The 11,660-nt window shown below is 35.8% G+C and overlaps 2 protein-coding genes across 6 annotated transcripts; both read left to right on the top strand.

The window, feature by feature from the left end:
• Positions 1 to 242: 242 nt before the first annotated feature.
• LOC111467237 (rhomboid-like protein 14, mitochondrial) lies at positions 243 to 3,771 on the top strand. 5 transcript variants are annotated; one of them, XM_023112082.1, is made up of 5 exons: positions 243 to 358; positions 626 to 725; positions 806 to 975; positions 1,883 to 2,075; positions 2,784 to 3,771. In XM_023112082.1, exons 4-5 carry the CDS (start codon positions 1,902 to 1,904, stop codon positions 3,549 to 3,551), a joined length of 942 nt encoding a protein of 313 aa, XP_022967850.1. In that variant the 5' UTR covers positions 243 to 358; positions 626 to 725; positions 806 to 975; positions 1,883 to 1,901; the 3' UTR covers positions 3,552 to 3,771. The 5 variants fall into 5 exon arrangements, with proteins under 5 accessions (XP_022967850.1, XP_022967853.1, XP_022967849.1 ...); XM_023112085.1 differs by lacking the exon at positions 806 to 975; XM_023112084.1 differs by lacking the exons at positions 243 to 358; positions 626 to 725 and adding an exon at positions 787 to 805 and having other exon boundaries at positions 905 to 975.
• An 896-nt stretch (positions 3,772 to 4,667) lies between these two features.
• Positions 4,668 to 10,377, top strand: LOC111467161 (cell division control protein 48 homolog C-like). Its single transcript, XM_023111949.1, has 10 exons — positions 4,668 to 5,715; positions 6,320 to 6,936; positions 7,057 to 7,209; positions 8,057 to 8,173; positions 8,267 to 8,371; positions 8,574 to 8,639; positions 8,777 to 8,841; positions 8,920 to 9,121; positions 9,776 to 9,913; positions 10,000 to 10,377. Exons 1-10 carry the CDS (start codon positions 4,770 to 4,772, stop codon positions 10,045 to 10,047), a joined length of 2,457 nt encoding a protein of 818 aa, XP_022967717.1. The 5' UTR covers positions 4,668 to 4,769; the 3' UTR covers positions 10,048 to 10,377.
• Positions 10,378 to 11,660: the final 1,283 nt, after the last annotated feature.

Genomic DNA, 11,660 nt, shown 5'->3' with positions numbered 1-11,660 from the left:
GTATAATTACGAGAATGTCCTTTTGTATTTATAATCAATTTTAAATGCATTAGACTATATTTTAAGAATTAATTTTTGTTTACTTAATTCAAATTTTTATACTTAAAACTAATATATATATATATATATATACAAAAAGTATTAAAAAGAAAAAGATTTAAAGAATATTATTTAATCGAGTGGGTCCCACAATTTTCAACGAGAAAATTCGCGATGTTTCCCAATTGAAAAGGTTTCGTGGGCGGCAATCCATAAGGCGATGCGAAGCGAAGTTATTCTGTATTTCCAAACCCTTTCCAGCTGATCAAATTCTCAGATTTTGATCTCTCATTGCCTTCTTTTTCTCCTCTTTAAACTGGTAAGATTCGCAGTTTAATTCTTCATTTTTTGTTGTAGAACCCATTTTTCTGATTTCTGCAATCATCATCTTCCTGTCGATTTAATTTTTTTTTTGCAAAATATGGACTGCTTTTTGATTCAATCGCGCTTGTTTAATCAAAGTGGTGAAACTCTTTGTTTTTCTGTCCAAATTATTGCTTGTTTGTAGTGTTAGAATGCGAAAGTGCATTTTCTCGTGGATGTTGTTTTGAACTTTCGACCTTCAATGATGAGTTCTTTTGCGTAGGTTGTATGGATTTTTTAAAGATTGAATTTCATCTAGAATTCGAGGATTGAATCCTGTTCTGGAAATTCCAAAATCTGAATAAAATGAGCTGTGGAACGAGGTAGCATCAAAACTATCAACGAAAACGATCGTTTCAAATTTCAGTATTTTAGGGGTTCCTTTTTGGATCTGGAATTTCAGGTTTTGAACCAATTATTTTGTGTTATGCATAACCTTCTTGGCCTTCCCGTTTTCTTAATATAAAATCAAAACTAATGATAAATGAGAGGTTGGCGAAAGATATTCTTGGCAATGCAGTGGGTGAAATGCTAAAGATCGTTTTCAGTTATGCTACTTGAGGCATTGCTATGGTAACACAGAAATGCATTGTTAAAAGCTTCATTAGTGCTGTTTGTGCATAAGACTGATTAGCGTTGCCCTTTTATCAGCACCTTTTGCGAACGATAGATGTTTTATCCCAAATATTTTAGTAATCTCTTGGACTTTTTGCCTCAACTCTTCGGTGTCATGGGATTTATAACATCTTGTAGCTTACTTTAGATGGGGTTCTTATCGTTGCTTCGATTTCTATAGCCGTGAATAGAATGCTCTCAAATTATATATCCATTACTGAACAACACAATTTGAATCTGTCCCCCAGCCTTATCTTGTGAAATGCTTTTATCATTTCATCGATAATCGTGATAGCCATTTACCTAGGGGTGTACATCCAACCTGACTACCTGGATCAACCAAGCCCGAATTATAGGGGTTGGGTTGGATTAGCATTTCGGGTTGGGTTGGATTTCTTGAACCCGAATAGACTCGGTTCGGTTTCGGGTTCATAGGAAAAACCTCGGGTTGACCCGAACCAAACAGAACTTATAAAATACATTAAGAAGTTAAACATGTTCATGGGTCGGTCAGAGTGATAATTGTGATAGCCATTTACCCCAATCCAGTGACATTCTCCCAGGAAACTGTGAGATCTGGAGAGCCTCTTTGTTTCACCCAGTTCCCCCACTTAATCTTCGAGTATAACTTTGTACGAATTACTTCTTGAAACGATGCTATGCCAATTTAAGCATAAGGGCTTATTCCAGGAAGTTTGGTACCCTTCAGTTATATATATATACTTTACGAAACAATACTTGTTTGATTTGCAATGCATTAACTGCATGTAACTTGTGCTGTTTTATCTTACTGACTTTAGAGAATGCTGCTCTTTCCTCTTTGTATTATTGTCCTATTTAACTATATTTTTATTGGATACTATAGGAAATAAGCACACGCTGGAATGCTACCACTGCTAGCTTACCAAGTGGTGACCCAATACAACAGGCTCCAGGGAAAGCCCATCACAGTGGGGCTCCTCGCCACTAATACTCTTATTCATCTAAGGCCCGGTTTTCTTCGTTCTGTCATCCCGTCCATAGATGATGTCTGGTTTAATGCGTATCTCATCCTCAAGGTGACTATTCTGGCTATTTAGTTATTACCCAATCATCTAATTTTATTACCAACTCTCTGTTTAGGATTAGGTAGCATTGTTGTCGTCATTGTGGTTTTCGCGCTTTATTTTAGGGTTTATAATTCTTTCTGTTTAGGACCCTTTTTGTTAACACGTTGTTAGCGAAGTCCTAAACAGAATGGCATGTCCCTTTTTCATTCAGCTGTATAACAAATTTTGTAGTTTATAGCGTCATTGTTACAAATAGGTTTTGTCTTTTTTTAATTGGAAAATCAGCTTGCATAGAGAAAATGGCATAAAACGATGGATTCTATTTGAATTTGTATGCTTCAACTGTAAGAAACGGTATGATTTTGAACGTTACAAGACATATCCAGATTGGTTTGTCCCCACATAGCTGTGTAATTTACAACCTTACAAGGCATCCTCGGAACGCGGTTATTATAAGGCAGTCTTCAAAGTATAATAACTCTGAATTTGAGAAAAATGAAAAGCACTCAAGAACTTCGACACTTCGATTGCTTCCCAATATTCTCAGTTTCTTGTTTTTTTACGATTGTATTCTTGCAATCTCTCTCGATAATGAACTGTTGTAGAATTATTCTCTTTTTAGTTATTTATTAATTTGTTTGTATGTCTTTTTGAATGAAATAATGTGATGTTTCATTGCGACACTCTCATAACATTGGTATCCTTTGCATTTGGCAGTACAAAGACCTCAAGCGTTTTTTTCTATCACCATTCTACCATGTGGGTGACTCACACCTTGCCTACAACATGATATCTCTACTATGGAAAGGCATTCAATTGGAATCATCAATGGGCAGTACGAAATTTGCCTCGATGGTTGGCGCGTTACTCGTAATGTCACAGGGAATTACCTTGTTGCTTGTCAAATCTCTACTATTCTTCAATTATGAGAGGCCATACTACCATGAATATTCGGTCGGGTTTTCGGGTGTACTTTTTGCTATGAAAGTTGTTCTTGGTTCTCAATCTGAAAGCTACACTTACGTTCATGGTGTAAGAGTACCATCAAGTCATGCTGCATGGTTAGAACTAATACTTATCCAAATAGTTTCACCTGGTGTCTCATTCCTTGGTCATCTAGGTGGAATACTTGCTGGTATTCTCTTTTTACGTTTGAAGGGTATGAATTCGGGGTCAGATCCATTGGCCGTTCTTATTAGAAGTGTTGGTCGAATATTGAGTCGTCCTCTTGGATTTTTCTGTCGCTTGAATCCATTTCGGCATCATAGGATTTTCGGAGGAGGAACCGTTGGTAGACGACAAACGAGTGTCGATACATGGAGGTGTCAAGCATGTACATTTGACAATTCTTGCTTATTACCCAGGTGTGAAATGTGTGGGACGGATCGGCAGGATAGGGCGATGCCTTCTCGTCGATTATCACATCGTTTTGATTTAACTCCAGAGGAGCTGCGTCGGAGGAGGCTTGAAAGATTTGGATGCTGATACAATATCACCAGGTATTTGCTCTTATTTGAAGGCATAGCAACGCAACTATATATCTTGGCAATGAAGATGTTTGCATATGTTGAGTAACGTAGCAATTTGATTGAATACATATGGAATAGTCTTGTACATATGGAACGAATTAATATACTTTACATTGTTTTTTTCTTTTTTACTTTCTTTATAATAGTTGGATATGGATTTAAAAATATTTGTACAATCTCTCACCCGCCCGTTCTCGATAACTTTTCTATCTTCGATCATCTTTTCAAAAGAAGAGTTATATTTCTTATTCCTTTGCTTTTAGGAGTTAGTTTGCTTCAAATGCTTGAAGCGAAATTGACATTTTAGCGATAGTACGAGCTAACTATAGGACACTCTACTAAAAGCCTACTGATAAAATAAGTTGGGTTTGTGAATATAATTTTTATATACTAGTTGGTTATTCACGAGTGGTTCGTAACTGCAGTTTTACCTAGTTCTTTCGTGAACAATTTGTTTATAATTTAATTATGAATTATGTTTTTCTTGTTGTTCAAAGTATACTTAAGAGAATTACGCATCTACTTATTTTACGAAGATTATGTTTCTAATTATCAATCAGGTTAATTCTTCAAAATCAATTGTGAAAATATATCATGAATTTAGTTTGTAACTCACTTGCATATGAATATGACGTCAAATATTAATCTTTTCAATTAACAAATAAATATTAATCTTCTCGATTAATAAATCTATAAAGAGGGATCAAATATTTTGTACGTAGACTTATACATAAAATAATCAAAATTATTATTAAAAATTAAAATTATTGGTTCCTAACAATTGAATGCTAATTTCAAAATTTTAACCAATTTTTTTTTTCTTTTGGCTATTTTTGATGAATATTTTTAGATTAAATTAGTATTAGATGAAGTTAGGCATTATTATTATTATTATTATTATTTTGGTGAAATTTAATTTCATATAATTACTGAAAAGGGTAAAAATGTCATTGTCTCCTACGCAATCCCAATAAAATAATGAACAATAATTATAAAAATAAAAACAAATTTAAAATAAGATTAAAAAAATTAGGGGTAAAATAGAAATTGGCATTACCAACCATCCCTCACAAATCCCCTCCTACTCCGTCCGTGTGTTGCTCATCGTTAACCGCCGCCGCTGCGCGTCGATTACAAGTGCATCTCTCTTCCACATCCAAGCGAGGCGGCGGAGATGGCTGGCGGCAGGTCGCCGTCCGTTGTGAATCGTGGTTTCCTTCTTCAACGAATTAAGTCTTGTCGCCATAAATGTCCCACCGTCGACGACATCGTCGAGCATCTCCAGTCCACTTACCGGGACTACCGAGGCCTCAAGAAGTCACCTTTCACTTTAATCGTCCAACAAACCCTCGACTCGCAGCTCACAAAGAGCCCTAAATCCATTCCTTCTACTTCCACCAGCAAAATCAAGCGCCAATTGCAAGATTCTGAAGATGAAGGCGCAGATTGCAGTACCATTGGAAAGAAGCGGCATAGGAGAGTCGACGTACGCGAACAGCGGTTGCAGAGTTTGGAGAATATGCACCTCAGGAGGATACAACGTAGCAATCAGGATGATTCGTCTTCATCGTCTTCGTCTTCTTCGTCGGATTCTGATAATAGTGGCGATGGAGCGTTGTCGACATCGGAGGATGCCATTTACGGGGAAAAGGTAGAGCCGGAGTTCGATCTGATGAAGTCGATGCTCCGAACATCTTATGCAGAGTCAAAGAAATCGAAGAACGAGCATTTGGAGAAGAGTATGGAGTTGGAAGTTGCCATAGATAATAAGGTTGCTGAAAAGATTTGTGTGGGGAATGCAAGCAAGGGGGTATTGCAGAAGGAGACACAGGATTCTCTTAATGGGACAGAAATTGAAACAGGTGAAGCGAAGGATGAAGGGCCAAGGTTTAAGGATTTGGGAGGGATGAAGAGTGTGCTAGATGAATTGAAGATGGAGGTGATTGTGCCACTCTACCATCCACAGCTGCCACTGTGGTTGGGGGTTCGGCCGATGGCTGGAATTTTGCTACATGGCCCCCCTGGTTGTGGGAAGACAAAATTGGCTCATGCCATTGCAAATGAAACCGGCGTGCCTTTCTATAAGATTTCCGCCACGGAGGTCGTGTCGGGTGTATCAGGTAGATAGGTGTTTATCTTGCGAAAGTAGTTGAAATTGTGTGCTTGAGTGGTAAAACCATATGGTTATATAGATGTGGAGATATGAATTTTGGTTATGAGATAGTATAAACATGCTTGCAATATGTCATGTTATGTTTTACTTACTGTCAAGAGTTAAGCTTTTCATTTTAGAAAATTAATTGTATGATTATCAATATAATTGTTAGTCTTAAACTCAATAGGTCTTAAGGAAATTGGTATTCTATGTTGTCTAATCTTGATTTTTCCACAGTTCCAACACTACATATGTTTTCTTAATGATACTTAAATCGTTAAACTTACAAATTTGGATTTGTGGTACTTATTTGTAATATATGTGTACATTTAACGGATCATTTGAGTTGATGAAAAGTTCTCACTTAAACTTCAATTGTAGCAATTTTGGACACTTTTACTACTATTACAAGTTTCACTTTTCTATGATGCTTGATCTTTTTTCTTTCAATGTTAATGTTCTCCATTTCCTCTTAATTTGTTCTTTCTTTTTGTTCTGGTTTCAGTGCCGAATATTTTGTTTTTTGTGTTCGATTATTTCAAATAATTAATATTTGTTGGTGCATTTAGGTGCATCGGAAGAAAATATTAGAGAGCTTTTTTCCAAAGCGTATAGGACAGCACCCTCAATTGTTTTTATTGATGAGATTGATGCAATTGCATCAAAGAGAGAAAATCTACAGAGAGAAATGGAGAGACGGATCGTAACACAATTAATGACTTGCATGGATGGGTTCCACAAACTTGTAGATTCTACTGATGCAAGTTCAAAGAAAGATAATTCCAATGTTAGACCAGGCTATGTTCTTGTAATTGGTGCTACCAATAGGCCTGATGCTGTTGATCCTGCATTAAGGAGGCCTGGTCGTTTTGATCGTGAGATTGTATTAGGTGTTCCAGATGAAAATGCAAGGACTGAAATTCTCTCTGTCCTTACCAGCAACTTGAGACTCGAAGGTTTGTTCGATCTTCTAAAAATAGCTAGGGCGACTCCTGGGTTTGTTGGAGCTGATTTGACAGCATTAGCTAATAAGGCTGGTAATCTTGCCATGAAGAGAATAATTGATCAAAGAAAATGTGAATTATCTTCTGATGTTGTTGATAAGGAACATATGGAAGATTGGTGGAAGCAGCCTTGGTTGCCTGAAGAGATGGACAAATTGGCTATAACCATGACTGACTTTGAGGTGATCAAACATATATGTATTTTTAATGATTCTTATTTCATGAAACTCACTGATTTTTTCTCAAATGAATGATATTGACTAGATTTGTCATTTTCTCTTCTATGTTGTTACATTCTACAGGAAGCAATTCAAATGGTACAACCTTCACTGAGAAGAGAAGGGTTTTCTGCAATTCCTAGTGTAAAGTGGGAAGATGTTGGAGGCTTAGAACAACTAAGAGCAGAGTTTGATCGCTATGTAGTTCGGCGTGTAAAGTATCCAGAGGATTATGAGGTATTTATTTTGGGATTTTCTTTTGATATTTAATAAATCATTATTTTTGTTTCATCTTTTCCTCTAGCTTGTAATTTCATATTCTCGTTCAGTTGAATTAGAGAACAGTTTCTATTGTAATGCTTTGGTTTAGGTTTTTCAGGCTTCATGATCAATAGTTTTGTAAGTTTCATTTCAAATGAAATATTATTTAGGGTCTGTTTGGCATGCAATCTAAATTCTTTTTTATGTTTTCAGTGAATATTTGTTTGGCACACTTATTCTTTAATTGCATTGCATTTGGCTTTTGTGATCCAAATAATTGAAATTTTGGAAACGACATTTTTATGCGTTCATTGTATCCAAAGTTCGAATTTAAAATTTTGAAATGCAGAATTACAATTAGAAAGATAAAACTTTGATAAGTATAGCATTTAACATACTATAAATTCTATGATATTTTGTGATAATAATAATATGAACTTTTTAAACATAAACCATATCCGTAGGTTAATTAATATTAATTGAAATTCAACCTAATATTTAGTTGGTAACTAGAACTATTTTTATGGGTTATAACTATATATTATGAAACACATTCTGGATGATTGTTTAAATTGGAATCCAAATTCCAAACCTACTGCCAAACATATAATAAAAACACTGGAAGCATGAAATACAACTTTGTTATTCATTGAATTCCTTGTTTTCAAATTTCTATTTTCAGACTACTATCCAAGTGCATCTTTAATTTTTGTCATCAAGTATATGGACTTTTTTATGCTTCTTTTCTACAGGGTTGAGAATTTCCAGTGGGTTGTTCTTATGGCATTTTGTCATTTTTTTCTTAACCTGTTCTTGGTTCTAGGGCTTTGGTGTGGATCTAGAGACGGGATTTTTGCTATATGGTCCTCCAGGATGCGGTAAAACACTAATTGCTAAGGCCGTTGCAAATGAGGCTGGAGCCAACTTCATTCACATTAAGGTTCGGTATTTAAGTGATTCAAATGAGGCTGGAGCCAATTTCATTCACACTAAGGTTCGGTATTTTTGTAATAACCCTTCATTTGTTGCACAGGGGCCCGAGTTACTAAATAAATATGTTGGAGAAAGTGAACTTGCAGTTCGGACACTATTTAGTCGGGCAAGGACGTGCGCACCATGCATTCTATTCTTTGATGAAGTATGACTCGTGCATTACTATTTGCTAGTTATGTTGTTGATGATCATTTTTGTATTTGACTTACCATGCTCTAAAATGGATGATGATCCAAATCTTCCCCTTTCTCTAGAATGGTTATGAATGAGTGGCTGATTGATAGAAGCAAGGTTTTTTTTTTCTCTCTTATCCTTTTTTTTATTATTATGTTTCCAATTGTTTGTAGGTGGATGCCTTAACAACAAAACGTGGCAAAGAAGGGGGATGGGTTGTGGAGCGATTATTGAACCAGGTTTGATGAAGCGTCTTGCAATGCATTTTATGATTTTATTGTGCTTAGGGTCTTTCTTCTTCTTGTTTTTTACTTTCTATCCTTATTTAGATTTCATTAGTTCAGTGTGGTTAAACGGATCCACTTCATTTTTGTAGTTACTCATAGAGTTGGATGGAGCGGAACAACGACGAGGTGTCTTTGTTATTGGTGCTACAAATAGGTATATCATCTAAATTTATATGCTTTGGTGAGCGTCGCTATAATCTTAATACTCATAAAAATACGTTCATCTTGGTAGACCGGAGGTCATGGATCCTGCTGTTCTGCGACCGGGTAGATTTGGAAAACTTCTTTATGTTCCTCTCCCTGGTCCAACTGAACGAGGGCTAGTCTTAAAAGCTCTTGGAAGGAAGAAGCCTATTGATATTGGCGTAGATCTACTTGCGATTGGACAAATGCAGGCTTGTGATAATTTTAGTGGGGCTGATCTTGCTGCACTGGTTAGTTTTTATTTTCTTTTAAATTTTTATAAATCTTTTGTTAGAAATTACGACTCTCCACAATGGTATGATATTGTCTACTTTGAGCATAAACTGTCATGGCTTTGTTTTGAGCTTCCACACAAGGCCTCATTCCAATGGAGATGTATTCCTTACTTATAAACTCATGATCATTCCCTAAATTAGCTAATGCGGGACTCCCTCTCAATAATCCTCAATAGTCCTCCCCTCGAACAAAGTGCACTATAGAGCCTTCCCGGAAGCCTATGGAGCCCTCAAACAACCTCCCCTTAATCGAGACTCACAACTTCTTTGTTCAACATTTGAGGATTTTATTGACACGGCTCTGATACCATATTAGAAATCACGACTCTTCACAATGGTATGATATTGTCCACTTTGAGCATAACCTTTCATGGCTTTCCTTTGGGCTTCCTCAAAAGGCCACATTCCAATAGAGATGTATTCCTTATAAACCCATGATCATTCCCTAAATTAGCTAATGTGAGACTCCCTCCCAACCATCCTCAACATCTTTTTGAGCGGGCAATATTTATATTTTAGGATTAGTCACGGTTTCTTCTTTCGTCATTTTACCTGGGAAAAGGGTGAAGGGTGTTCAAGGTCAAGCTCATGTGATTTTTATCATGACAGATGAATGAAGCTGCAATGGCTGCTTTGGAAGAAAAATTGACATCAGTCAGCAGTAATTTGGAATCAGCATCATGTACAATCAAGACGACCGATTTTGAGCGTGCGCTGACTAAGATTTCGCCCTCCGTGTCGGAAAAGGTTTTATTTACCTTACCCTACTCAAGACTAAATATTGTGATGCATTATTTTCTAACCATCCTTTTTCTCTCATTCTTTGGTAACAGCAAAAACATTTTTACGAGCTTTTGTCGAAGAGCTTAAAAGCTGCTTAATGGTTGCAAGACAGTTAATTCAACACTATTCGATATTGGGTACAGTTGCTGGCAAATTTCAATTCCTAAAGAGCTGTGAGTTTTGAAGTTTATTTAGGGCTTAAAAGGCACCCAAAAGAGTTGCCGTAGGTTTGAGGAGCCTTCTTTTGTGAAGGGCATTCCGAAAGTTTTGTTTAATATCCAATTCTTTGAGCAAAATTTACTGTTCGTGATTCAGGTTTTAGGGATAATTTATTTAGGTCCTCTAACATGACTAGAAGTACATTTTTTCTTATTAGAGTTTGAAAATAGTTGGAAATGATCCATGAAATTGTATTTTTGTTAGTTACATTCACATAGAGTTTGAAAATAGTGCTGATGTAACGGTCCAACTGTCCAAACCCATTGCTCGCAAATATTGTCCTCTTTGGGCTCTCTTTCGGGGTATCCCTTAAAGTTTTTAAAATGTCTAATGCTAGCTAATATTGTCCTCTTTGAACTTTCCCTTTCGGACTATCCCTCAAAGTTTTTAAAATGTGGCTCAGGAAGACAATATTGTCCTCTTTGGACTTTCCCTTTCGGATAATCCCTCAAAGTTTTTAAAATGCGGCTCTGGAAGACAAGAGTAAAGTAACCCATAGTAGACCATCTGACCTTACCGATATCACTAACCCACTGTAGTCTATTGTTTAGATATGACTACTAGTCGTTAGATAGCATAATTAAGTTATGTTAGCTCGATAAAAAGATTCTAAATTCAATTTTATGAATGAATAGAATATCCTAGGTGAACTTGAATTTTAGGTGAGTTGAACCTAGGAACAATCGGTTAGAATGAGCACCAAGCTGATCCTAAAACTGCAAGTTCACTTGCTATTGAAATGCCTATGAGCTAGATTGGATGAAATTGTTTGAGGCATGAGCAATATGTCATGTGGCTCGATTTACGTGTTATTATTTATGTTATAGTATCTAAATGAACTATATGTAACACGTACTTTTTTTTATGTTTGATTATGACTACTACGTTGATATGATCGTGTTTATGTCTTCCAAGATACCATGATGTACCATATATGATAAATATAAATGAAATAGTATGAAAGTATTATGTGCGTCATCTTATCGAACCATGATTCTTAATGTAGGATCTCATGCATGCTATATGTCATGTAATCATAGATTATTCTCCAACATGTTACGTGCTGAATAGGAGAGAGAAAATGTAAAAAGGAATATTAGCTCGACGTTTATACTCGAGTATGTACAATAATAGAGAATACAAATATTACAGAAAATATATTTAGTATATATATATATATATATATCTATTTGCTATATAAGATAAATAAGCACTATGTTCCATAACCGCTCAGCCGACACGTATAGCACGACATTATTCACGTAAACCACTATTTATAAGTCATTGTCACGTCACTTTTTTTTGTATTTTAAATAAACTTAAAATTTTAGGATATAAATGATTTTTTAAAAAAAAATTTATAAGTTTGAGGGCACAATAGGAAATGTCATAATCTGAAAGCACTTTTAATTGGTCCCATGGGGTGTAATTATTTTAATTCTAAGTCATTGGGCGGTCCAATTTGGATGACATTTTCCTCGTTTTTTTCTCC

Source organism: Cucurbita maxima, unplaced genomic scaffold (assembly GCF_002738345.1).
Source record: "Cucurbita maxima cultivar Rimu unplaced genomic scaffold, Cmax_1.0 Cma_Scf00033, whole genome shotgun sequence".
Classification (NCBI taxonomy): domain Eukaryota; kingdom Viridiplantae; phylum Streptophyta; class Magnoliopsida; order Cucurbitales; family Cucurbitaceae; genus Cucurbita; species Cucurbita maxima.
The sequence above is the reverse complement of the archived record's forward strand: the minus strand, read 5'-3'. Positions and strand labels throughout refer to the sequence as shown.